The 27,215-nt window shown below is 34.5% G+C and overlaps 1 protein-coding gene across 4 annotated transcripts in view; it reads right to left on the minus strand.

Annotated features, from left to right (window-relative positions):
• Nucleotides 1–27,215, minus strand: part of ltbp3 (latent transforming growth factor beta binding protein 3) — a 46,882-nt gene that overhangs the window by 4,067 nt on the left and 15,600 nt on the right. The window contains exons 2-26 of one of the 4 annotated variants that reach the window (XM_028466847.1): nt 20,705–20,983; nt 19,184–19,347; nt 19,007–19,112; nt 15,670–15,756; nt 14,479–14,595; nt 14,256–14,411; nt 13,000–13,107; nt 12,904–12,920; nt 12,757–12,826; nt 11,591–11,668; nt 9,166–9,288; nt 8,395–8,526; nt 8,184–8,312; nt 7,988–8,107; nt 7,072–7,194; nt 6,873–6,995; nt 5,383–5,502; nt 4,120–4,248; nt 3,781–3,951; nt 3,623–3,703; nt 2,311–2,439; nt 2,100–2,237; nt 1,871–2,011; nt 1,191–1,319; nt 13–174 (exon numbers count right to left, since the gene is read on the minus strand). In XM_028466847.1, the coding sequence (XP_028322648.1) occupies nt 13–174; nt 1,191–1,319; nt 1,871–2,011; nt 2,100–2,237; nt 2,311–2,439; nt 3,623–3,703; nt 3,781–3,951; nt 4,120–4,248; nt 5,383–5,502; nt 6,873–6,995; nt 7,072–7,194; nt 7,988–8,107; nt 8,184–8,312; nt 8,395–8,526; nt 9,166–9,288; nt 11,591–11,668; nt 12,757–12,826; nt 12,904–12,920; nt 13,000–13,107; nt 14,256–14,411; nt 14,479–14,595; nt 15,670–15,756; nt 19,007–19,112; nt 19,184–19,347; nt 20,705–20,983 (3,132 nt within the window). Of the gene's footprint in view, nt 1–12; nt 175–1,190; nt 1,320–1,870; nt 2,012–2,099; nt 2,238–2,310; nt 2,440–3,622; nt 3,704–3,780; nt 3,952–4,119; nt 4,249–5,382; nt 5,503–6,872; nt 6,996–7,071; nt 7,195–7,987; nt 8,108–8,183; nt 8,313–8,394; nt 8,527–9,165; nt 9,292–11,590; nt 11,669–12,756; nt 12,827–12,903; nt 12,921–12,999; nt 13,108–14,255; nt 14,412–14,478; nt 14,596–15,669; nt 15,757–19,006; nt 19,113–19,183; nt 19,348–20,704; nt 20,984–27,215 lie in introns of all 4 variants that reach the window. The other 3 variants (XM_028466848.1, XM_028466846.1, XM_028466849.1) reach the window with 3 other exon arrangements.

A 27,215-nucleotide genomic window follows, 5' to 3' on the forward strand; every position in this document is an offset into this window, starting at 1 on the left:
AAAGTGTCCTGCCTGAGTTTCGGGGGGGGCAGGTGTTGCACTCGGGGCCCCAGCCCCTCCCATAGTGACAGCAGCACTCGGAGTACGTCACCCTGAAGCCGTTCCTGGGTCTGCTGCAGATCAGACCCTCGTCCACCTGCAGGAAGCACACGTCTCTGTGGGCAGCTGTACGATCTGGGCCCAAAGGAGACAATAGAGAGGTCATCTTTACACCTGTTATATATTTACAGTGTTTACAGCAGGAGGGGTCATACTCGTTTTCACTCAGGGGCCAAACATGGAGCAGTTTGACCTTAAAGGGATCTAATGTCCTCATTAGTAGATCTATGTGTAACACAACACATTATTTTACACCATAGTTGTTTTATTGCATTTTAAAGATTTATAGATCATTTAGCAGCTTTTTTAGTAAAAATAACAACTTGTGCTACTTTTGGTTGCCCTAAAAAAACAGGAAAAGTTAAAGATGTCGATGTAAAACCTCTTTTATTTATCTTTTATTTATCTTCAGGCTCCCACCAAAAGTCCTTCCATTCTCAGGGTTTGTACATCTTCAACAGGCCATGATTTACTCACTAACTTCAGCCACCAGAGCGTGTCAGCGCACTGTTTAAAGGAGAGCAAAGGTCCCTTAGTAGAGCTCTTATTCTCTGCTTCACTGTCTACAACCAGACCACAGAGTTGGAACTGTCGCCCCTTTGCAGTCACAGATTTTTTTTTGGGGTGACAACTGTTTTTATCTTTTTTCGGTAAATAAAAGAGGTTTTACATCGACATCTTTAACTTTTCCGTTTTTTTTAGAGCAACCAAAAGCAGCACAAGTTGTTATTTTAACCTAAAAAGATGTTAAATGATCTAAAAATCAGGCTGAATGTTTCACTATAATAGAAAACAATGGGATGTTTACAGGCAGTGGGGCCATGTGACATCATCAATCATGTGATTTCAAGATGGAGGAACACAGGCTCTAAAACTGTAAAGTAGTTCTTTTTTCAAAAAGCAATTAAACAAATATGGAGCAAAATAATGCGTCTTGTCAGACAGATTTACTAATAAGGACGTTTACAAGATTTTAATCAATGATTCATTTTTTTTCTGTCATTTTTATTTTCTCCCACGGTCAAATTGGATGCTCTGGTCTCGACACACGTGGTTTACAGTAATGTGAACAAAGAATATATGATACGCACCATCGTAGACGCACTGTTTTAGCGCCGCGCTGAAGGTCAGGGGAGGGTCACAGAAACAGTGGAATGATCCGGGGGTGTTCTCACACCTCCCATTCTTACAGTACGACGGATCCTGGCACTCGTTCACATCTGTAGAAAATAACACAGAACAAAGGTAATGTTAGTCTGTACACAGGACAAACAAAAACAGCAGAGATAAAGAAGGTGAATAAAGTAAACGTACCCCCGAGGTAAATGCAAAAAAAATAACAAAAACACAAAATTATTCCAAATAAAACAAAAACAGCAACAAACACACACAGAAAAACATAAAAATCGACAATCAAAATCTGCAAAATTATAACAATTACAAAGAATGTGACGGGAAAAGAATAATCACAAAATAAATCCAAAAACATACTAAATGAGAAAAAAAACACAAAATGCAACAAACACACAAGAAAAATAAACACATGGCCAATCAAAATCTGTAAAACTATTTTAGAAAACACAAAAAAAGACATGAAAATGTTTTAATAAAATGGATAATCAATTAAATGTATTTCTGCATCTTGCAGCACACTTGTTGCTGTCTGTGATTTCTCTCTTTCTGACTTTTTCTCATCGTTTCTGACTTTTTCTCACTATTTTTAATTGTTTCTCACTGTTTCTAACTGTTTGTGACTGTCTTTCTGACTAACCTGCTTGCTCCTCAGGCGTCACACAGCTGTTGCGGTCCGTAGCCAGCGTCCATGGTGGAGAACACACGCAGTAGTACGACCCTGGAGTGTCCACACAGAGGCCGTTTTTACAGTTCTCCGGGTCCTCGCATTCGTTCCTGTCTGTATGTTGAAAATCAATAAATAATAAATGTTGATTCAGCAGCTAAATGTTTAATATTCACACATAAAACGACAGCAGCTCGTTCACCTGCTGCTGTTTCAAGCACACATTTCCTCTTGTTGGAATCTGGCATCCAGGGGTGTTTACAGTTGCAGTAGAAAGAACCCTCAGTGTTGATGCACTGACCGTTAGTGCACAGAGACTCATCATGACATTCATTCACATCTGAGGGAAAAACAATGATAGGGTTAATGAAAACTGTTAATAAATGTACACACACACACACACACACACTAACCAATGCACTCCAGCAGGTTGCTGTCGTAGTAGAATCCCTGCTGACAGTAGCACTCGTATCCTGGCAGTGTGTTCTCACAGCGGCCTTTCTTACAGATTTCCTCAGCAAACAGAGAACATTCATCGATATCTGCAGAAGGAAAACATAGAGTTTTAGAGCGACAGTCAGTCACATTGTGGTCGGTAAGCTGGAAGATTGGACTGGAATCCACTTCATATTGTCTATTTGGAGTCATTTTGTGTATTTTTATTGCTGTTTTGTGTGGTTTTGCTGTCATTTTGTATGTTTTGGAGTCATTTTATGTATTTTTGTTGTCGTTTTGTGTGTTTTGGAGTCTTTTTGTGTATTTTTGTTGTAGGTTTGTGTGGTTTTGTTGTCATTTTGTGTGTTTTGGAGTCATTTTATGTATTTTTGTTGTAGTTTTGTGTTGTTTTGTTGTCATTTTGTCTATTTGGAGTCATTTTGTGTATTGTTGTTGCTGTTTTGTGTGGTTTTGCTGTCATTTTATGCGTTTTGGAGTCATTGTGTGTATTTTTGTTGAAGGTTTGTGTCGTTTTGTTGTCATTTTGTGTGTTTTGGAGTCATTTTATGTATTTTTGTTGTAGTTTTGTGTGGTTTTGGAGTCATTTTGTGTATTTTTGTTGTAGTTTTGTTGTCATTTTGTGTGTTTTGAAGTCATTTTGTGTATTTTTGTTGTAGTTTTGTGTGTTTTGAAGTCATTGTGTGTATTTTTGTTGTAGTTTTGTGCTTTTGTGTTACTATTGTTGTCATTTTGTGTGTTTTTGTAGTCATTTTGGTTGTTTTTGGAGTAATTCTGTGTATTTTTGTTGTAGGTTTGTGTGGTTTTGCTGTCATTTTGTATGTTTTGGAGTCATTTTATGTATTTTTGTTGTCGTTTTGTGTGTTTTGGAGTCATTTTGTGTATTTTTGTTGTAGGTTTGTGTGGTTTTGTTGTCATTTTGTGTATTTTTGTTGTAGTTTTGTGTGTTTTGAAGTCATTTTGTGTATTTTTGTTGTAGTTTTGTGCTTTTGTGTTACTAATGTTGTCATTTTGTGTGTTTTTGTAGTCATTTTGGTTGTTTTTGTTGTAGTTTTGTGTTAATAATGTCAATTTTCATGTTTTTGGACTCATTTTATGCATTTCTGTTGCCTTTTAGTGTGTTGTCGTCATTTTATGTGTTTTGTTGGTCATTCCGTGTGTTTTGAATTCATGTGTATTTTTGTTGTAGTGTTGTGTTAATATTGTTGTCATTTTGTGTGTTTTTGGAGTAATTTTGTGTATTTTTGTTGCAGTTTTCTTAGTCAGTCACACCGTGGTAGGCTGGAAGGCTGTACTGGAATCCCTCTTCGTAGTAAAGGCCGAGTCCATTTGGACAAAGGTAGTGGAATTCAGCTGGAATGAAGGAAACGTGTTCAGTAAACAGCAGTGAACACTAAATATGAGCTAATATAAGTTATATACATGTGTACCTGACTGTGAGACGGGGCAGGGGTAGATCTCACAGTGGTCTCCCCATCCCACTCCGATGGAGCAGCAACACTCCTGCTTAGTGACGTTAGTGGCCAGAACGCTGTCACAGAACACGGTGTCGTCCAGGTTCAGGTAGCACTCCTTCTTCTCCTCATTCAGAACTTCCTCTGCTGAAGGACAAACACTTTCATGTACTGTTTACATATAGTTTGATTGATTTTTGATGATGATTCTTGGGTGTTTAGGTGTTGCTTGTGTAACCATCTGAGATGTTTGTGTATTAAAGGTTGGATCAGTGAGGGTCTGCAGTAAAGCTCAGGGAATGATCTGAGGTTTACCTTCACAGCTGTGTTTGTCCTCAGACAGGACGTAGCCGTGATTGCAGTCGCACACGTACGAGCCTGGTCTGTTCTCACAGAAACCAAAAGGCTGGCAGAGGCTTCTGTCTGAGGCACATTCATCTACATCTGTACAAAGAGAAGAAGAACCAGCTCTGAGTGTTTGCTTCCATCAGAAAATAAACACTTTCATTCATGTCTTTGTTCAGATTTTAATCCAATATGAAACACTATTTTATGTGTTTCTATGTTTACTTTGCATATTTTTTATGTTGTTTTGTACATTTTTGCATTTTTTCATGTCTGTTTTGTGTGTCTGTTGTTGTTGTTGTTTTGTATATTTTTCTCTCAATTTCTGTACATTTGTCGTTATTTTGTGTATTTTTGCATTATCATCTTATTCTATATCTTTCTGTCATTTTGTGTGTTTTTCTTGCCATTTTGTGCCTCTTTTTAATGATTTACTGTATTTCTGTAACTTTGTTGTGTGCTTTTGAAGTCATTTTGTGTGATTTTCAATTCATGTGGAGTATTTTTGTTGTTATTTTGTGCTTTTGTAGTGACTTTGTGTTTTTTTTTGTCATTTCGTCTGCTTTTGTAGTAATTTTCTCTGTGGTTTTGTTGTGATTTTGTTTATTTTTGTGGTCAATTTAATGTATTTTGTTGCCTTTTCGGATTCTTTTGGCGTCATTTTGTGCATTTTTGTTGTTTTGTGCTTCTGTAGTCATTTTGTGTAATTTTGCTGAAGATTTGTGTGTGTTTTGTTGTGATTTTGTGCACTATTGGATTCATTATACGTACTATTTTTGCTGTGACTTTGTGTGTTTTTGTTATTGTTCTGTGTGTTTTTAGAAACATTTTGAGTGTTTTTGTAGATGTTTTGTGTGTCTGTTGTGTTGTCTCTTTCTAAGTTGTTTAGTATAGGTTTTTTCCTTGGTTTTATGTATTTTCGGCATTATTTTGCATAGCTTTGTTGTTGTTGTTTTGTGTGTTTTTCAGTTTTTTCATGTATATTTATAATCTTTTTGTACATTTTTTACATTTTGTGTATTTATTTGTGCGGTTCTGGGGTTTATTTTGTGTGTTTGGTTTTGTTTCATAGCCCTTTTAACTTCTTCAAATACAATTATTGGAGGTTGAATAAGATTAAACTACAAGATGCCCATCCCTGCTGTAATAAATGGACCTTATTATTTCATGACAGAATCATTTCTCACATTACTCCCGATGAAGTAATAAAGTGTTTGATATGAAAAGACTGACCTTGGCATTCCCGGCCCCCGACCAGCTTGAAGCCCTTTGGACACTCACAGTGGTACGAGCCCATCTTGTTGATACAGCGTCCTTTCACACAGTTTGATGCTCTTTCACATTCATTAATGTCTGTAATGAAAAAATGAAATAAAAAGTTAACGAGCTTTTTGTACGTCACATCAAAGGTATTTATTTTTTACAGCTGATATTGTTCAAAATCCAACACTTCTAACATGTTATATTTAATATTCAAGGATCTCCTGATACAACTCTTTCACTTCCGATACGATACCGATATTACTGCCTTGATAATTAACCGATACCGATCTGATACCATATCAGCATGAATCATACATACTTTTATTACTTATTTTTTAGTTTGGAAAGTTTGAAAAAAGACTTGATCAAGTGATTTTACTCAAACAGAAAACATTAAGTATGATATTTATTAATTACCAATTTTAATAATTCCAGCAAGTTCTTTTTTGAAAAAATGTGTTAAGATTTAATTTATTCACACAACTTTTTTCAGAAAATTGACTTTGATCTTCTGACATGTTTTGACGAGAAAGAAGACACGAGAGCAATCAGCAGACGCCTCTGAGGGGGACTGACAGTTGGCAGGAGAACAAAGTACATTTCCTGAAAAAAGTTGCCTGAATAAATCAAACCATAACATATTAACCAATTTGAACCTTAAATATGAGAATATTCTACAATTGATTAAAAATACATTTAAAAAAAATTACAATAGCCTGAAAAATAACCTAAATGTAGATCTTTAAAGTGCAAAATAACCACTAGTTAACTTAAAGCCACTACTCCATATCATGTATTTATTAAATAAAATCATAGTGTAGGTCTCAAAAAAAAAAGAAAAAAAAAAAGAAATGTCTGAATTCAGTCATTCAGTGTTTTTGTTGACATTTTTTATTTATTTTTTTGTTAATTTGTGTTTTGTTGTAGTCGTCTTGTGTGTTTTTTGTAGTAATATTGATCAATATTGTGCATTTTTATGTTTTTGGAGTCATTTTTGTTGTTGTTTTGTATATTTTTCTATCATATTATGTGTTTTTGTTGTCATCATGTGTGTTTTTAGAGTTATTTTATGTATTTTTCTTTCATGTATAGTTTTCTCTTATTTTGTGTGCCCTTCTTGTTTTTTTGTGATTTTTTTTTTTTACATTTTGTGTGTTTTTCAAGTTTTTTTTTTGTCTAATTTTGTTGTCATTTAGTTTTTTTCTCTCCTTATGTGTGTATTGGTTGTATTTTTGGAGTCATTTAGTGTATTTGTGTTGTATTTTGTGAGTAATATTGTATCTAATAAAGAAACTATCAGCTTTGAACATAAACATAATCTACAATTGAACAGAATGAATAAAAAGTAAATTAGAAGACCTAGAAAAATAACTTTAATAAACCCAAAAAACTAATAATTCTAATGGAGATTTTAGATGCATTCGATCGGGACACTCTTGGTTCAATATTTAATGAAATACCTTCACAATGGCTGCCCTCTTGTGTGCGCTGGTAACCAGGGTAACACTGACACTTGAATGACCCGTCTGTGTTAATACAGCGGCCGTAAGCACATAGTCGCACATCCTCACATTCATCAATGTCTGGATAAAACAAGAAAAACACATTTTGACTCACAGATTAGTGATTATTTTAGCTTTATTTTAGGTGAAAACCTACCACTGCATCCTTTGCTGTCCACAGACGGGATGAAGCCCTCGTTGCACAGGCAGCGGTACGTACCAGGCAGGTTCTCACAGCGGCCGTTAGGACACACGCCAGGTTTCTGACACTCATTCATGTCTGTTGAAACAATCGGGCAAAAATGAAACAAACTACTGCAATAACTCGTTCAGAATGACTCATCAGAGTCCAAGGGAAACGCAAAATGACAGAAAATACACAAATCAACAGCAAAAATGAACAAAATCACAACAAAAATACATAAAATAACTCCAAAAACACACATTATGACAACAAAAGCACATAATATGATAAGAATGACAACAAAGTTACACAAAGCGACTCCAAAAACACACAATGACTACAAAAAATAACAACTAAATAAATCCAAAAACACCCAAAATGACTTCAAAAGCACACAAAACTAACACAAATATACACAAAATGACAACAAAACCACACAAAACATTAACAGAAATACACAAAATGATTAACAGGATATACAAAAATGACAATAAAAAAACACCTAAAATGAGAAAAAAAAACACACAAAATGACAGAAAAATCAATTATCCCAAAACACACAAAATTATTTAGAAAATGAGAAAAAAATATACAAAAACACAGAAAAATATACACAAACATCACAACAGAAATAAATATTTGCACAATATTACTTGCAAAATGACAAAAATAAACACAAAAAACACAGAAACTCTGTTTTTTCATGTATTAATGCTCAGATTGGTCATTATTCTAAATGTTGACATGAATGTTGATCATGTGACCCTCAGATCAGATACAATCAGTTTTGTTGCCCATGTCTGACATAAATAATTGTCTCTATTTCGCACTCAGAGTTCTTTTTAATGCTCATGGCTGAGCCTTGTTAAAACGTATGTGATGAACTCACCGTAGCAGATTCCAGAAACAGCTTCATGTCCACGCAGACATGGAACACACTCGTAGGAGCCTGCTGTGTTCTCACATTGCTCATTGGGACACGTGTTGGGATCTAAACACTCATTGATGTCTGAAATATAGATGTTATGTGTTAATTAAAGGTGTGTATAGCATATATGAGACGAAAACACATCAGCCTCGTGTACCTTCACATGCTTGTTGACGTTGTGACCTGCTCCGAAACCCATCCAGACATTCACATTTATAAGAGCCGGGGAGGTTGACACACTGACCTCCGACCCCACAGATTTCTGGTTTGGAGCACTCGTTCACGTCTGGAACAAAACACACACAAGTGTGAGACAGTGTGTGTGTGTGTGTGCACAACGTGACAGCAGAGAGAGCGGTCAGACTCACCGATACACTTCAGCCTGCCGTGCTGCACCATGTGTTTGTAGCCTGGACGACAGACACATTTGTAGCCTCCATCAATATTGACACACAGGCCTCTACCATGTCCGCACGGCTCAGACTGACACTCATTATCATCTGGACAAGAGAAGAAGAACAGGATGGTTTTATATCACAAACTTCTGGTGACCCCAGAGACTTTTTTCAATTTAAAATTAGTTGTATTTCAATTTTTAAATTAAAAAATAGAATTTAAATATTTATTTATTTATTTTACTATTACTAGACATTTCAGGAAACCCCATTTTATTTCCAGGCGACTATAAATAATAATAATAATAATAATAATAATAATAATAATAATAATAATAATAATAATAGTAATAATAAAATAAAAAAACTGAATAAAATGATATCGTTTTTAATACAAATACAAAAAAAATATCTTTATTAAAAATGTTATTTATTTATTTATCTATTTTCCACAATAAAAAACACCCCAATACAATACATAATATCCCAGGAATAGGTGCAGGAAGAGGCAGAAAGCTTAAATAATAATAATAATACATATATTTTTACAACACACAATCTTAAACCAAATGATTCATGTTTTCTGTTTAATTTTTACTTTCTCTCGTGGGCCACAGTGAATGCTCTAAAGGGCCGGATTTGGCCCCTGGGCCTTGACTTTGACACGTGATGTAAAAGGACTTTTTTTGGTGAAAACTCTTGTCCACATACAGTAAGTGGCGTCTCCGTCCCATGGTCTCTTACCCTCACACGTGTTCCTCTGGGGGTTCAGGTGGTATCCTGGGTGACAGTGACACACGTGACCGTTCAGGCTGTTCTCACACTCCCCGTGACCACAAATGTTTCTTACCCTACATTCATCTGTGTCTGCTTCAAGAGGTAAACAAAGGTTGGAAAGGCATCATATATATATACATGCTAATATATATATATATACTGTTTATACTGAGATAGATACGGAGATGTAGACATATATCAAGGAGTGAGAATGGCAGGGGTTAAATTAGGGTTAAATAAAAAACAAGAACAAGTTATTTGTAATATTTAAATATAACATTATCGTCTGATCTGAGAGCCACATTATCAACCTTTATGTCAGCAAAAAATAAATACAGGTTTACGTGTTTTGTAGTTGTCTTGTGTGTTTTCTGGGGGGGAATAATTTTGTGTGTTTTTGTTGTTGTTTTGTATATTTTTCAGTTATTATTTATAGTTGTCTTGTGTGTTTTTGGAATTATTTTTTGTATTTTTGACGTGTTTTTTGTATTTCTACATTTTTTTGTGTCATTTTTGTGTATTTTTGTTGTATTGTATAATTTTCAATTATGAATCTGTAGTTGTATTTGGTGTTTTTGGAATCATTTTGTGTATTAGTCTGCTTTTATGTATATTTTTTGTTTTCTCATGTGTCATGAGTCATTTTCTGTGTTTTTGTGTGTTTTTAAAGTGATTTTTGTTGTTTTAGTATATTTTTCAGTTAATTTTTTGTAGCCATCTTGAATGTTTTTGGAGAAAGTTTCTGTATTTTGGTTGTTGTTTTGTTAATTTTCCTGTCATTCTGTATATTTTTGTTATTTTGTGTTAGGAGTCATTTTGTGTGTTTTTTTGTTGTATATTTTTCAGTTATTCATTTGTCGTTGTCTTGTGTATTTTTAGAGCCACTTTCTGTAACTCTGATGTCTTTTTGGTATTTTAATTTCTTTTTCTGTCATTTTTGTGTATTTTATTGGTTGTTTTTTTGTAATTTTTAGTGAATTATTTCTCGTTGTCTTGTGTGTTCTTGGAGTAATATAATGTACTTTTGTGTATATGTCTGCAGGTTTTCTTCAGAGTATTTTTTTGCATTTTTGTTGTTGTTTTGTATATTTTGTGGTTATTTATCAATATAGTTGGGTGTTTTTGGAGTCATGTTGTACGTTTACACAAATGAGCTGCCTATCTCTGTTATACTGTATATATATATACTGTATATTACTACAGTTAAAAGTCCATCCAACCATCTCAATCCTTATTTATCCTATTATGGTTGTTTCATCGTTATAAAGACTTGATATATTATATTGATATAATTATGTTTTATTTGTTGTATATTGAGTTATTCCAGTTGGTTTTAAAATAAGATGAATGTCTCTGGCTGGTTGACCCAGCACTGTTAAAATGGAATTTATGCCAAAATGTTCTTCATACCCCTTTAATTCTCACTCCTTAAATATATATACTAAAATTATATAAATTTAAAAAAATAATCATGCCATGCTCAACTAAGTTAAAACCTGTTTGAATAGAACAGACAAATAGAAGACAGAAAGATAGAAGGTACATTAAAGAGAGAAAACTCTGAATAATAAAAGATAAAAATCATCAACATGCACAGACGTCCGGGATTTGTGTACAGCAGACATAGGCAACTGGCGGCCTGGGGGCCACAAGCGGCCCCAGGTCTAATTTCATGCGTCCCCCAAACTAAACGTACGAAATGACAGAAAAATACACAAAACAAAAGCAAGAATACATATGAAAAATTACAAATAATTACAACATTGCAGGAAAACACAGTAATAGACAAAAATGAACAGAAAGACAACAGCAATACACAAAATTACTCAGAAAGTATATACAATTACAGAAAATTAGAACAAAAGTCAACAAAAAGACTAGAAAAACACAAAAAATGACTCCGCAAACCCACATACATAGAAATTACCCCAAAAAACGCAAAAATGACAACACCAACACACAATATGACTCCAAAAAACATATATTCTATAGGAAAAATACACAAAAAGACAACATAAATGCACAAAATGCCTCACAACGAGCAAGACAACAACAAACATACACAGAATGAGAGAAAAACACACAAAATTACAATAAAAACTATTTGTTCTTTCCTGTATTAATCGCTCATTATTCTAAATGCTGACATGAATGTTGATCATGTGACCCTCCAATCAAACAAACACATTTTTTTGACCCCGCTATGATAAAAGTTTCCTACCTCTGATGTACAGGAAGGTTGACGCTGAGCATTTATTAAAGTCTTTATTAATAATCTGACCGAACTCAGATTATTTTTATCATAAATGTCCAGAGACGTAAAGTTCGCCACATATCGTCTCTAACTCTGGTCAGATTAAGAAAAAACATCTTTGTTTTGTGTGAAACTCACGAAAAACTTTAGTCTGGGTTTCAAAGGGGTCGTTGTCGGGGGTCATCCGGATGATTGTAGGAGGGGTGGGCTTGACAACTGCACATCCAACCGACAGGAAATAAAGCAAAAAAAACATCTATAAATCATACTAATAGACTATTTTTTTATTTTATATATATATATATATATATATATATATATAGTATATATATATATATATATATATATGTTTTCGTTTGCTGTCATTTTCTGAGACATTTCGTCCCAGGGCGTGATCTGACGATACGATGCGATTCACGACTTGCATGTCACAATATAATGTATCCTGATACTAAACAATACCATGTACATATATCACCATATCAATAACTCCAAATTTCACCTTTACAAGTACAAAATGGTATGAAATACAATTTATTTCTTTATTTTTAAACTTAAATGTAAATGGTAACCAATATAACCAATATAAAAAAGTAGTATGTTTGATCAAACTATTGAATTAATTACATTTTTCAAAAAAAGTTACATTTTTGCTTCTACAACAAATTCTGATTCTATGGAAACCTGTTTCCACCACAAAAAAAAAAAAAAAAAATCACTATGGCAAGCCATAATTATGAGTTAGTAAAGTCATAATTATGAGAATATTAATTTTAATGTAAATTTTCCAAAAATTCTGTGACAGAATCTTCTATCTTATAATTATGACTTAATTTCTCATAAATATGATGTTCTTTCTCATAATGATGAATTTCTGTCTCATAATTATGAATTTCTTTCTCATAATTATAACTTTCTTTCTCATAATCATGATTTTCTATCTCTTTATTATGACTATTTCTCATAATTATGACTTTATTTCTCATAATTATGATTTTCTACCTCTTTATTATGACTTTCTTTCTCATAATTATGATGTTCTATCTCATAATTATGATTTTCTATCTCTTTATTATGACTATTTCTCATAATTATGACTTTATTTCTCATAATTATGATTTTCTACCTCTTTATTATGACTTTCTTTCTCATAATTATGAGATAAATGTGCTATGCATATGTTAGCACAGTTGAATGTTTTTTTTCATTAAAAAACATGATTTAAAAAATAGATTTGGGCATTTTTTGGATCAATAAAATAATCGTACGGGGAAATATCGCGATATATCGCCGAATGGATTTACCTGGGACACGAAGGCCACTGGTGCTGGTGAGCGCCTGGTGTGCACTGGTCGTTGTCTCTGATAAGCTTTCCTAATCAAAGGAGAAATGATTATTATTATTATTATTAACTCATCATAGATCTTTATTTTCAAACAGAAACAACATACCCTCATCCATTCTGTGTCTGAAAAACAAAGAGATGACGAAGCGTTAGATTAGATTTCTTCTGTAATCACGTGTGGTGAACAAAGGGAGGGACTCACCTTCATTATCAGGCATGCGTGGGAAACTGAGGGAGGGAAAGGACAACGTCTTGCTGAATTTTTGAAGAAAATAACCTTTTCCAGCTGGACAGATTTTACTGAAGGCCACTGAGGAGCAACAATAAAGATAAAAACTTTATTCACTTACTTTAAGACGATTTTACATTCCGCTCGCAATGCATCATGGGATGGTTCAGCATGACTAGTGTGCCCACCGTGCATATTTAAAAAATGTCCCGCTTTAGTATACATCCTGGTATTTCTCAGATACTCAATTTTTTCATACTAACTAATGTGAACGCACTACATACTCATTTAGACGTCAGACTTAGTATGAGTAGTACGTTAGTGTGACATTTACAACACTAGTACTAGTCATACTCATCCGTCCCATGATGCATTGAGAGCGGAATGTAAGATCGTCCAGCTTCAAGCTAAAAATCAAACATCCCCTTTTCAAAGTAAAAGCATATCTTCTTGTCTTCCATTAGTTTTTAATGCTTTTGTAAATAAAGCTCTTGTTTTTTAAGTTAACGGGAAGTTTGGTCAGTAATAAATGGCGGACCACGTGGAATTTCCGAAATGTGTGAATAAAATGCGTCTTTTATGGATCAAAAGAGCACATGTTGATATTCTACTTGGTCACTTTCTCACTTCAAATGTTTTCAGAACTTTCAAAGTAAAGGTGGAGAATCAACAGAGATATTGTCCTTGTAGGTTCCAAATGCATCTTGGGAAACTTGGAAGTATACTTTAGTAGGAACGCTCATTATCCTAATCATACTTATAGTATATAATAGACAGTATTTACTCATTGAGTTTGTAGTGTATAGTACGGAGTGTGACATTTTGAACACTGCCCTGGAGTTTGTTTTTTTCAGTAGAAGTGAATACGTCACGTTGCCCCCCCCCATCCAATCAGAACCCTTTCCAACCCCCTAGACTTAAAGCAGGGGTAAGTAAAGTTGATTAAACGTGTTTTCCATGTAAACCTCACCTCAGAATTACTAATCCCACGTAAAAGCAAAGCAGAACACTTTAATTCTGGATTATTTAATTCTGAATAATTCATTCAGAACTAAGAAACATCAGTGTGATAGGCCCCGCCCCTTCCAGACATGACAAGCACTTTCCCATTCCTGGCATAAAACGTCACGTCTCATTATCCGTTTATTACCGTACAACCTGAATCTAGTTATTTATAATCCACTACTCCATGTTTTATGATGTTTTTTTTATTTCTAACGAGGACCCACCTGTGCCCACCTGAGGACATCGTTCACAGTGGTGACCCCAGGCCTTGCCCACCGTGCAACAGCACACCTCCTGGGTGAGGTGGGTGGGCAGCGGGTGTTCACAGCCCCGGGACTCAGAGACTATCCTGAAGCACTGAGCCGACTCTGCAGCAGACTCTTCACAAACGAAGACAAAACAGTAAGTCATTAAAGACGTGAACTTTAAAGATGTGTGAGGACTCACCCACACATCGATTCCTCTCCAGAACAAAGCCAGACTTGCAGGAGCAGTTAAAACCACCCAGAGTGTTCAAACAGTCTCCGTTCTGACAAACGCCCTGTAGGGTGCACTCGTTGATGTCTAAAGACGACAAAGGAAGGAGCAGAGAGACAAATTAGATTCTCACTGTGACTAGATTCTCCACTATTTTTACAAATGTGGCAAAAAACCTTTAAAATGTCCAGTTTTAGAGACTGTGTTCCTCCATCTTGAAATCACATGACTGATGATGTCACACGGCCCCACTTCCTGTAAACATCCCATTGTTTTCTATTGGAGTGAAATATTCAGCCTGATTTTAATATAATTTAGCATCTTTTTCAGTCAAAATGACAACTTGTGCTGCTTTTAGTGGCTCTAAATCAGTGGTTCCCAACATTTTTTTCTTGTGACCCCATTTTTATATCAAATTTGTAGCAACTTTTTTTTCCACCATCATGTTTGTCATACTGTGTATTCATACACAAAATAACATTATGTGCAAAACTATTGAACCATTCATTTTTGAGAAATTGTAAGTACAAAATACAGTTGTTAGAGTTTGTGTGAGTGGTATTTTATTTTGAAAAAGAGTAAGAATTATATAGGCCATTTACTCTCCCTTAAACAGTGCACTGACATGCTCTGGTGGCTGAAGTTAGCGAGTAAATTACGGACAGTTGAAAACAAACAAACCCTGAGAATAGAGTCCTTCAGGGTGGGAGTCCGTAATATACTCGCTAACTTTAGCCATCAGAGCATGTCAGCGCACTGTTTAAGTGATAGTAAAGGTCCCTTTGGAGAGCTCTTCTTCTCTGCTTTATTTACACCGGCATCTTTAACATTTCCTGATTATTTAAAGCAACTAAAAACAGCACAAATTAGCATTTTGACTGAAAAAGATGCTAAATGATCTAAAAATCAGGCTGAATGCTTCACTCCAATAGAAAACAATGGGATGTTTACAGGCAGTGGGGCCATGTGACATCATCAATCACATGATTTCAAGATGCAGGAACACAGGCTCTAAAACTGTAAAGTAGTGCCATTTTTAAAAGTGAATAAAAACAAATAATAATGTGTTTTGTTCGACATAGATCTACTAATAAGCACATTTTAAAGGTTTTAGGCCACGTTTTTAGGATCCCTTTGATCACAGAGCATGACGTGCGTTACCTTGACAATGTGTGCTGTTGTATCTTTTGTAGCCTTGAGGACACGTGGAGCCATAATCCTCCACAATGGTCTGTTTGACTGAAGCATCTGGAAGCGTTAGTTAGACACAATTAGCTGCTGAGATAACATGTTTTAATGATTATAACAACTGAAGAAAATCATTTAAGTCTACTTCTAGCTTCAAACACACATAATAGCTCTTTATTTGTGGGTGTCGCCATTTTGGAGATTTCAGCCAATCAGCGGCCGTTCACACATCATGTTGTCATCATGTCAGGACTACTCTTAGTTACGATGATGATATCACAATGTATTTAACACTTTTAGATGCTTATGGCAAAGACAAACATTCCTTCAATTCCAAAAAAAAATAATAATGTCAGCATTTAAAATAATGACCAATCATTGAGCATTGTGTATTTTTTTGCATTTTTCTTTTAATTTTGTGTGATTTTGCAGTAATTATCATTATTATTAAAGAGTAACTAAATCACGATACCAGTAATGCTTTAGTTATATTTGTATGATTATTATTTTATTTTTTTTACTGTAATGTGTGCACTTTAATTTTATTTAATTATCCACATTTTCTTGTTTCTTTTCTATGTTTTTGTGTTTCGTCTTTTGTTTCAAATTATTTCTCGAGCCTCAATAACAAATTAATTTCGCCCTGGGATCAATAAAATTGATTGATTGATTTGTTTCTGATTCTAAAATGCCAGTAAACTTTCTAAAGACAGTCCTGTTTTGTACTTGAAGGAGTTTTATTCTAATTTAAGAACTGCTTTGTTTGTTTGATAGGTATGTTTCTTATTTGCAAAAACAAAATAACACTTAGTTTGTGAATTATCTTTTGTATTTAAGCAAACCACTCTGAGTTTGTGTGTGAATCAGTAAAATATGGTTAGTGTGTTTGTGAGGGTTTTAGCATGATTTTAGAAAAGACTCACAACAAAATAGCCTCCGTTTGGCCCCGCCTTTATTTAAGAACCGTGATGCTAACACTGTAGCTAGGAGTAGCTGTAATACATTGTGTAAAAAGACTTGAAACATTTTCTCTTGTTCTTTTTAGTGATGTGCAGGAGAAATAAACAATCGTTCCTTTTACCCTGAATGAACCCCAAATTCCAAAACCTGAGTCTAACTTTCCGCAAGAGAGAAAAATCCCGCAGTGCAGCCAGATATTCCACCGCTGCAGGAGATCAACACAGTGTGAAAGAGAAAATAAAAAGTGCAGAATATAGAGAACAGCTCATGTCGACGTTTCCACTTTCAAAAGACACAAAATCTCCAAAAACGACACAAAACGTAATAAAACCAAAAGGCCTGAAGGCACAAATCAAGGTCACAGTATCAGGTTTTAGTGAAAAACCGCGTCGTCTGCGCCAAGACGGAGAGATGGAATAATAGCAGAGTGGAAAAAAAGGAGAGCAGCCAAAGATTTTCCTGAAACCTGATGACAGTTGGTTGTGTGCTGGAAAGGATCAGGAACACACACTAGAGTCTGAGCTGATTTTCCACATTTTCTGTTTCTGCATCAATTCTCCAACTTATCCCACATTTGTGCTACATTTACATTTATGAACGTATAAAATGATGGAAAATTGGACAGAAACCAATAAACAATAAAAAACCTTTAAAGAGATCCTCCACTGTTTTTACAAATGTGGCCTAAAATCTTCAAAATGTCATTATTAGTAGATCTATGTCTAACAAAACATAATATTATGCACCATATTCATTTAATCAACTTTTAATAATGTCACTACTTTACCATTTTAAAACCTGTGTTCCTCCATCTTGAAATCATGTGAGTGATGATGTCACACGGCCCCACTGCCTGTAAAACATCCCATTGTTTTCTATTGGAGTGAAACATTCAGCCTGATTTTTAGATCATTTAACATCTTTTTGGGCAAAATGACAATTTGTGCTGCTTTCGGTTGTCCTAAATAAAGTTAAAGATGTTGAGGTAACCCTCTTTTGTTTACCAAAAGAGGGTAGAAACAGTTGTGACCCGAAAAATAATCTGTGACCGCAGGGGGCGACAGTTCCAACTCTGTGGTTTAGTAGTAGACAATTAAGCAGAGAAGAAGAGCTCTCCTATGGGACCTTTACTCTCCCTTAAACAGTGCGTAGACACGCTCTGGTGGCTGAAGTTAGTGAGAGCTCTTCTTCTCTGCTCCATTGTCTACTACCAAACCGCAGAGTTGGAACTGTCGCCCCCCGTGGTCACAGATTATTTTCCGGGTCACAACTGCTTTTACTCTCTTTCGGTAAATAAGAGGTTTACATCAACATATTAAACTTTTCCTGATTATTTAGAGCAACCAAAAGCAGCACAAGTTGTCATTTAGATTTAAAAAGCTACTAAATGATCTTAAAACCAGGCTGAATGGAGGAAATGGAGAAACACAGGCTCTATAACTGTATAGTAGTTCCATTTTTAAAAGTTAATAAAGCGAATATGGTGCAAATTAATGTGTTTTGTTAGAAATAGATCTACTAATAAGGACAATTTAAAGGTTTTAGGCCACATTTGTAAAAACAGTGGAGGATCCCTTTAACTCATTCAGTGCCAATTCTGAATTCTGACACCATATTCTGAAAGATTAAATTCTCTAATTTCATCAGAAAAAATAGTTTTGTTTCTAACTTGTTTCGTTCTTCTGCAATCCGCAGTTGAACACAAGTTTGTGACAAAAAGCTGAGAAAAACGGCTTTTTCTGAAAAAAGCTATTTTTCTTTTTGCTTTAGGGACATCTCAACATTGGTTTCCTTCTATAAAACTACAAAAACAACACTGAGACCGGGCTTTTGATGGAAAAATTATTATTATTTTGCTATCTGGGTCAGAAATGATTGGATTTCTCACTGTATTTTGGCCGTCCTCCAAGTCTCTCCCCCGTCATTCTCCATACACGCAACCTTCTCTTCCTCCCGGACATGCCGAGTCTCATCGCTTGTCCCGTTTTTTTGATCATTTTATCTCACCATCGCTACACTCTCAATATTCCACTCAGGTTCCACACATGCTCTGGTCGAGTGTGAGCTGCTGAGAACTTCATCATCAACTCTCGTAGCGCCATTTTCTGTCTTGTAAACTCTTTTCCTCTTTCTCTGCCCATAACGGGTGATCTCTCATCCAAAGGTGCTTTGCTGCACCCTACATGTCACCAGTTGATCACTACATCATTGTCAAAGTTTGATACTTTATCACACTGTCTCCTAGCAACCCCAGCCAAAAAACACAAATGCCGTCTATAGACGTCAATGGCACTGAATGAGTTAAGAAAAGTTGCTTTGTGTCTGTTCAAAGTTGAACGGCGTCACTCACTTGGCAGTTTGGGGCACTGATAGCACTTGTTCTGTCCCCATGAGTTTCCCACGCTGCCACAGCAGTCCTCCTGATTGGTCAGAACAGGGAGGGGCGTGCTGTTGCACTACAGATAGAGACACGTGATGAGCGTGAATGGAAGCAGCTGAGTTGTTATTTCTTTACAGGAACACTCACAGCTTGTTTGGGCGTGGTCTCTTGAAAGCAGCGACCCTTTGGTTTGTGCCGAGTCAGGACGGCCCGCTGACCCGGTTTGAGCGGAGCTTTGATCTGTGACGTGTCCAGAGGTTGGATAACGACAGACGTGTCTGGTGTGTGGTGGACGTGAAAGTTAAACTGCACTAAAAACAACACAAAGCACAGAGACATTAGACGTTATTATGACACATGAAACAAAGGAACCTTGTAGAACAGAGATGGGACACGTGTGACTGTATCTGATCCAAGGGTCACATGATCAACATTCATGTCAGCATTTACAATAACGATCAATCTGAGCATCAATGAAGTGTGTTTTCGAATTAATTTAGTATATTTTCTCTGATTTTGTGTGTTTGTTTTGTTTTTTAGAATCATTCTGTGTATTTTTGTTGTCATTTTCATGTTTTTGTTGTATTTTTGGATCCATTTTGTGGTTTTAATGTGGTTTTGGAGTAATTTTTATATGTTTTTCTTTCATTTCGTGTTTGTAGTTAAGATTTTTTAGAGTCTTTCTGTGTTTTTCTGGTTATTTTAATGTTTCATTATGTGATTTTGTTTTCATTTTGTGCTTTTGGAGTCATTTTGTAGATTTTTCTCTCATTTTTAAGTCATTTTGTGGTTGTCATGTATGGTTTTGGTGCAATTTTTATATATTCTTCTTTCATTTAGAGGTTGTTTGGTTTTTTAGTCATTCTGTGTTTTATTTGTCATTTTGATGTTGTATTATGTGCTTTCTTGTCATTTTCATATATTTTCCTCACATTTTGTGTGTTTTTGGATTAATTTTGTGTGTTTGTTATTGTTTTATGCTTTTTTTAACCATTGTGTTTGTTTTTGTTGTCATATTGTGTTTTTGGAGTCATTTCAATATAATTTTTTCTCATTTTGTGTGTTTTTGTAGTTGATTTATGTATTTTTTCTGTTGTTTTGTGCATGTACTTTGGGGGTCACACAAAATGAGGTAGAGGGCCACGTGTTTCCTATGACTTGTCCAGAGTCTTTAGACAGAAAAAGATTACACAATAGTCTGGATCTACTTGTTGTGAATTAAGTGTGTTTGTAGATTCATTTAGTATATTTGTCTCACATTTTGTGTTTGTTGCCATATTGCGTTATTGGGATCATTTTTGTATAATTCAGTAGTTGATTTATATTTCATTGTAATTTCTTTGTATACTTCTGTCATTTTATGTTTTTTTTATTATTATTGTGGTTATTTTGTGGCCATTTTCTTATATTTTTCTCTCATTTTGTGTGTTTTTGCATTATTTTTCTATATTTGTCTCTCATTTTGTACGTGTGTTTGTTGTTTTTTTAACCATGTTGTGCATTTTTGTTGTTGTTTTGTGTGTTTTTGGAGTAATTTTTGCATATTTCAGCAGATGTTTTATATTTAATTGCTATTTTTGTATATATTTCTGTCATTTTGTTTGTGTTTTGGGATCATTTTGTGGCCCCTTGGGCTGCCAGTTGCCCATGTGTGGTGTGAGCAGATACCTTCAGACGAGTGGTGGCCCACTGCAGAGAAGGGCAGGGTGAAAACGGAGCGTGTTTGTGTGAGCTGTGTGCGTGCTATGGACGTCTGCTCCACTATCTTCAGGCCATCTGGTTTCAGGTGCTCGGGGTAGACGGGCTGCTTGTTGCCCCGCGCTGCCTGAGCCTGGTGCATCTGATGCAGGGGGAACTGGCAGAGGCGACCGGTGAAGCCTGGAGGACACAGGCAGTGCTTCCTCGAGCTGCAAACTCCTCCATTCATACACGTCAACGGACACACAACTGTAGAGACGCAGAGGAAAACAACAGGGTTAGTTCTGCAATGAGTCACTAACACAGGCCTGCAGGTAATTTAGAGTTTAGAGGAAGAACTTTTATCACAAACGTGTGATTGTATCTGATCCAAGGGTCACATGATGTCAGCATTTAGAATAATGACCAATCTCAGCATGAACACATGGGAAAGAACAAAGAGTTTGTGTGTTTTTGTATGAATTCTCTCATTTTGTGTGCGCTTGTTGTTTTGAGTTTTTGGATTCATTTTGTGATATTTTTGTTCTTGTGTTTTGAGAGTCATTCTTCATATTTTATGGTTGCTTTGTGTATCTTTCACTAATTTCAGGGGTTTTCGTTGTAATTTTATTGTAATTTTGTGTAAATTTTGTATGTATTTCAGTCTTTTGTGCATTTTTGTCATCATATTATGTTTTCAGAGTCATTTTCTTGCCATCTTGTGTGTGTTTGCTGTGGTTTTGTGGGTTTTTTTGTTGTCATTTTGTGTATGTTTCTGTCTTTTTGTGTTGTTGGGGTCAAGTTTTTGTATTTTTGTTGTCGTTTCATATATTGTTCGATCATTTTCTTTATTTTTGTAGTCATATTGTGTATTTTTCTTGTCATTCTGTGTATTTTTGCAGTTTAGGAGTGTGGGCGAGTGTTGTTTTAAATTTGGAGTCACTTATGGAATTCAGACTGAGGGCCACATACAGTCCCCAGGCCACCAGTTGCCTATTTCTAAAACACAGGATGAATTTTTTCAGAATATTGACCCAATTAGTCAGTAATAGATTGTAATAAATGTATCCTTTGGTGCATTTTAAAGAGGCTAGTGTTGTGTTTGCTATCCTAATCACTTCTTAATATTCATTTTAATGAAAATGAAATACTATAAAGGGAAACAGTGTGTTTATTTTTGTTTTTTTCTTCCCTTTTTAAGAAAATTATAAATAAATAAATAAATAAAGTGAAACAGTGTGTGTTCAACGTGGTTCCAATGATCAGAAAACACATCAGCGATAGAGCTAGTAACACATGAATAGTGCTTTCTGCATGTTATTCGGTGGAACCGAGTCATTTCACTGAATTCTCGGGAAGTGGTACGTGCTATTCAGCGCAGAGACGTTCCTCGGGCCTAGCTGTAGTTCATCAGAACTCGTTCTTTAATATACTGAACCAGCATGTGATGTGAGTGAGTTCACAGACTTTTATTAGATATTTTACACCATCATGTGAGCCAGTTGACGATTTCATATTCTATATATTTAGATAAATGAGGCAGGCGGACTGCAGAGTGGGCAAAGCTACATGAAATCTCCACATTAAACCACATCTTAGAAAAGTGATGCTTTGAGCAGGAGAGCAGCTAAAGTCATTGATCCATCTGTGGAACTCCTTCCATCCAACATGTGGGAACGATCTCACAATGTGTGGGAAAGTCAGTGAGTACAGAGGCGTATTCAGACCCCCATTGTGTTTATTTAAGTGCTGCGCTTTTCAAAATGGAACAATAAAAGGAAATAGTTGGCGATACAGAGGCTAGAAACACAGCAAACATGTATGAGTGTAAAAAATACGCATTTAGAGAGAGAACGTCACTAAGTTTAAGTCTACTTTGTCCTGTTAGGCTAAGTAAGCATTATAAATAGTTTTATTATAACACAAAATTACTCCAAAAATACATAAAAATTACTCTTAATACACACAATGACAAGAAAAATAAACAAAATCTCAACAAAAACACACAAAACAAAAGTATAGGACAGGAATAACAAACAAATGACTCCAAAATCACACAAACATTACTGAAAAAACACAAAACAACATAAAAAAACATACAAAATGACAACAAAAACACAATAATAACAACAAAAGCACACAACTGACTCCAAAAACACATAAAAAGACTTAAAAAACACAAAAAGAAACCCCACAAAATGACATAAAAAAACTTACAAAAACACACAAAACAAGTTCCATAAAAACACAAAAATGACTTAAAAAACACACAAAATCTCAACAAAAACACAAAACAAAAGTAGAGAACAAGAATAGCACACAAATGACTCCAAATACACACAAAATAACAGCGAAATACACAAGATGACAAAAAATGTACAAAATAAAAACAAAAACACACAAAATGAGAGTAAAATACAAAACGACAACAGAAATGACAACAAAAACAGTTAAAAATGACTCAAAAAATGACTTCTATGACACACAATGACAAGAAAAAATGACAAAATGACAACAAAAACACAAAACAAAAGTAAGGACAACAAAAAAACACAAATGACTCCAGAAAAACACAAAAATGACTCAAAAAATACAAAAGAAAAAAGCAAAACTACAAAAAAAAACATTTACAAAAACACAAAACAAAAGTAAGGATAACAAAAAACACGGAAACAAGCAAAAATGACTCAAAAAACAAAACAAACACCAAAACAACATTAAAAAACCATACAAATTTCACAATATGACAACAAAAACACACAAAACAAAAGTATAACGACAAAAGCACAAACATGACTCCAAAAACACACAAAAATTACCCTGAAAACACAAAAATGAGGCAAAATGAAAAAAAAAAAAACAAAAAACAAAAACATACAAAATAAGATACAAATTTAGAAAATCACTCCAAAAATCCAGTAATTATTGTAATCAATCCTTGGGTCAGAGAAACCCCGCCATAATAAAACATCTAATGTCTGTTCATCACATCGTCTGATGATTTGTGCTGAGGTTAAAGGTAATAATAAACTAATACTATGTGTGTGTTGAACACATGTTAGTGATTATAGTCACTGCCAAGCGTCTGGACTCAGCTCTAATGAAGGAAACAGTTTAAACACAGCATAGACATTAGAGAACATCTATAAAATGTGATTAAATGTGTGATGAGGAAAACAGATGCAGCCTCTCACTAAACAGTGTCACTAGTTTATGAACAGCAGTGAATGAGACTCAGAGCAGGACGAAGAAGAAACCTGCAAAAACAAAAAAAAAACAGAAGCAGACAAAAACTTTGATTTATTTGTGATTTTTTTTCTTCTTGTGATTTTGTGCATTTTTTGGAATAATTTTGCTTATTTTTTTTACAGTCGTTTCCTTTGTTTTTCTGTCATTTAGTGTGTTTTTGTTGTCTTTTTTTTCTGTCATTTGTGTATTTTTGTAGTTGTCATGTGTGTTTTGTGAGTGATTTTGTGCATTTTTGTTGTCATTTTGTTTTTTTGGAAATGTTTTGTGTATTTTTCTATCATTTTATGTATTTTTGTTTCCATAATGTGTGTTTTCCAAAAAATGTTGTATTTTGTGGTCATTTTGTGTGTGATTTGTGTTATCTTGTGTTTTTTTGAGTCATTTAGTGTAATTTTGTATATTTTTGCTCTCATTTTGTGTGCTTTTTGTAAGTTGTATAGTTTTCTATAGTTCAAATTATTTTCTTGTCATTTTTTGTGTTTTTTTTATTATCATTTTGTGTATTTTTTTTCTGTTTAGTGTATTTTATCATTTTGTGGATTTTTTTTGTTCTTTAGTGTATTTTCTGTCATTCTGTGAATTTTTTCTGTTGTTTAGTGTATTTTTCTGTCATTTCATGTGTTTCTGAGTCATTTTTTGCCTTTAAATTGGGCGTTGTATAATATTAAACCGAGGGCCGCGCGTTGCCAATATCAGCTGTATTGTTTTTGCCTCTGCTTTCTTTCTTTCTCCTCTCTTCTCTTCTTCTCTCTATCCTTTCCTCTGTACGTGTCCTGTTCGTTTGTGGTTACATTACTACAATAAAAGCTGAAATTAGCAGAACAACATAACTCGTACTTTATTGGTTCTACTCTTGTTTATAAATCTGCGTTCCTGAACAGAAGGTGACGCTCTCTCTCTGTTTGGCTCAGAGTGTTGAAACCACACCTTTGTCTTTACACATCGACTTCACACATTCCTGAAATGAGAGGTGGAGTGGAATTAAAAAATCCAACGTGCCCACGAGTTCTTTGCTGCTGTAAATGAATGTGAGGTATGAATAAAGCTGGCAGACTGAGGTTAAACACACCTGTGGATGGGACGCAGCAGGAATGTGTGAAGGTTTCACACAATCAGAGACGCTCAGGATGAGCATTAGCTCAAAGACTCTATTACATCTATGGTCCCCAAAGTAAACACACAAAATGACACCAAAAACACACAAAATGACACCAAAAATCTACAAAATAACATCAAAAACATACAAAATGACTCCAAAAACACACAAAATGACATAAAAAACACACAAAATGACACCAAAAACACACAAAATGACATCAAAAACACACAAAATGACATCAAAAACACACAAAATGACACCAAAAACACACAAAATGACACCAAAAACCTACAAAATGAACTTAAAAACCACAGGACAACTCCAATAAGACAGAAAAATAACAGCAAAAGATACAAAATGATAATATACACAAAATCACAAAAAAAATATAGACACCAAAAACACAGAAAATAACAGAAATATATCCAGAAGTTTCTCCAAAAACCACAAAATGACTCCAAAAGTGTATTAAATATATACAAAAATGACACACAAAATCACAAAAAAATCAACACAAATTCACTCCAAAAACACAAAATGACCCAAAAAAACACACAAAATGACCAAAAAGTACACAAAATGTAGTCAAAAACCACAAGACAACTCCAAAAACACAGAAAAATATACAAAATGATATTAAATCTACACAAAAGTAACTCATAAAACACAAAACAACACAAATTGACTACAAAAACACACAAAATGACAGAAAAGTTTACAGCTTTTTTTCCGAAAACCACAAGTCGACTCCAGAATGAATCCAAATATATAAAAAATTACTCTTAAAACACAAAATCACATCAAAACACAAACTGACTTCAAAATTTGCAAAAAACAACCATAAATTGATTCCAAGAACACACAAAATGAGAGAAAAATATACAAAAATACAAACACAAAATCATAAACTGAAATAAAAAAACAAAACAAACTGGCTCCAAAAACACACAAAATGACAGCAAAGTTTACACACCTTTGTCCAAAAACCACAAGACGACTCCAAAATGATATTAAATATATAGAAAAATTACTCCTAAAACACAAAATCATAAAAATTCACTCCAAAAACACACAAAAGAGAAAAATATACAAAACTACAACAACAATACACAAAATTACATCAAAAATACAAACACAAAATCACACAAAACCAACAAATAACAGGGGAAAAATACTCACAATAACTAAAAAATACACACAAATTGACTATAACACACAAGGACTAACAAAAAATGACTCCTAAAACACACAATGACAAGAAAAATACACAAAATGACAACAAAAACACACAAATGCACTCCCAAAACAGACAAAATGACAGAAAAACACAAATTCTCAACAACACAAAAAACAACAGCCAACATACACACAATTACTACAATTACAGAAATTGCACAAAACGAGACAAAAATTTACAAAATGAAAATAACAACACACAAATTGAGAGTAAAATAGAAATAGGCAACAAAATGACAACAAAATTGGTAAATTGTAAACAAACAAAAATGAACTCCAAAAACAGGTAAAATTAGATAAAAATATAAAAACTCAACAACACCAAAAACAACAGCCAACATACACACAATTACTCCAAAAAATATATACAAAATCACAAAAATTGCACAAAGGGACAAGAAAAAAATCACAAATCTTCAAGTACACAATGAAAATACAACAAAATAAAAATAACAGAACAACATAAGCACAAAAATGACTCCAAAAACAAACAAAAATACACAAATGAAGTTAAAAACAACAAAAAAACAGGTAGAAACAAACTAAAGAATAAGAGAAACTATATTTCTCTCGTGTTAATGCGATAGTTTGTGAACGTTGTGTTTCCAACTAGTGCTGAGTGTGTGTGTGTGTGTGTGTGTGTGCATGCTGTCATTGTGTGATAATGTGTGCTATGCATCCACTATAATTGTTGGTTATATTTGCAGTTGCTGCTGCTCTTTCCTCCAGAGTTATTCTCAGTGAGAGCCAACATTTGAAACGCTCGGCTGTGATTGGCTGCTTTCTACGCCCCAGTTTGACCCTGTGCCACATCTCCTTTTAATACATTAACTTCATAACGTCGCCCCTTGGACTCAAGCTGAATGGTCATAATGTTCCTGTCAAACATTTGAAACTAATCGCTAATTTCATTTTGAG

Source organism: Gouania willdenowi, chromosome 14, assembly GCF_900634775.1.
Source record: "Gouania willdenowi chromosome 14, fGouWil2.1, whole genome shotgun sequence".
Taxonomy (NCBI): domain Eukaryota; kingdom Metazoa; phylum Chordata; class Actinopteri; order Blenniiformes; family Gobiesocidae; genus Gouania; species Gouania willdenowi.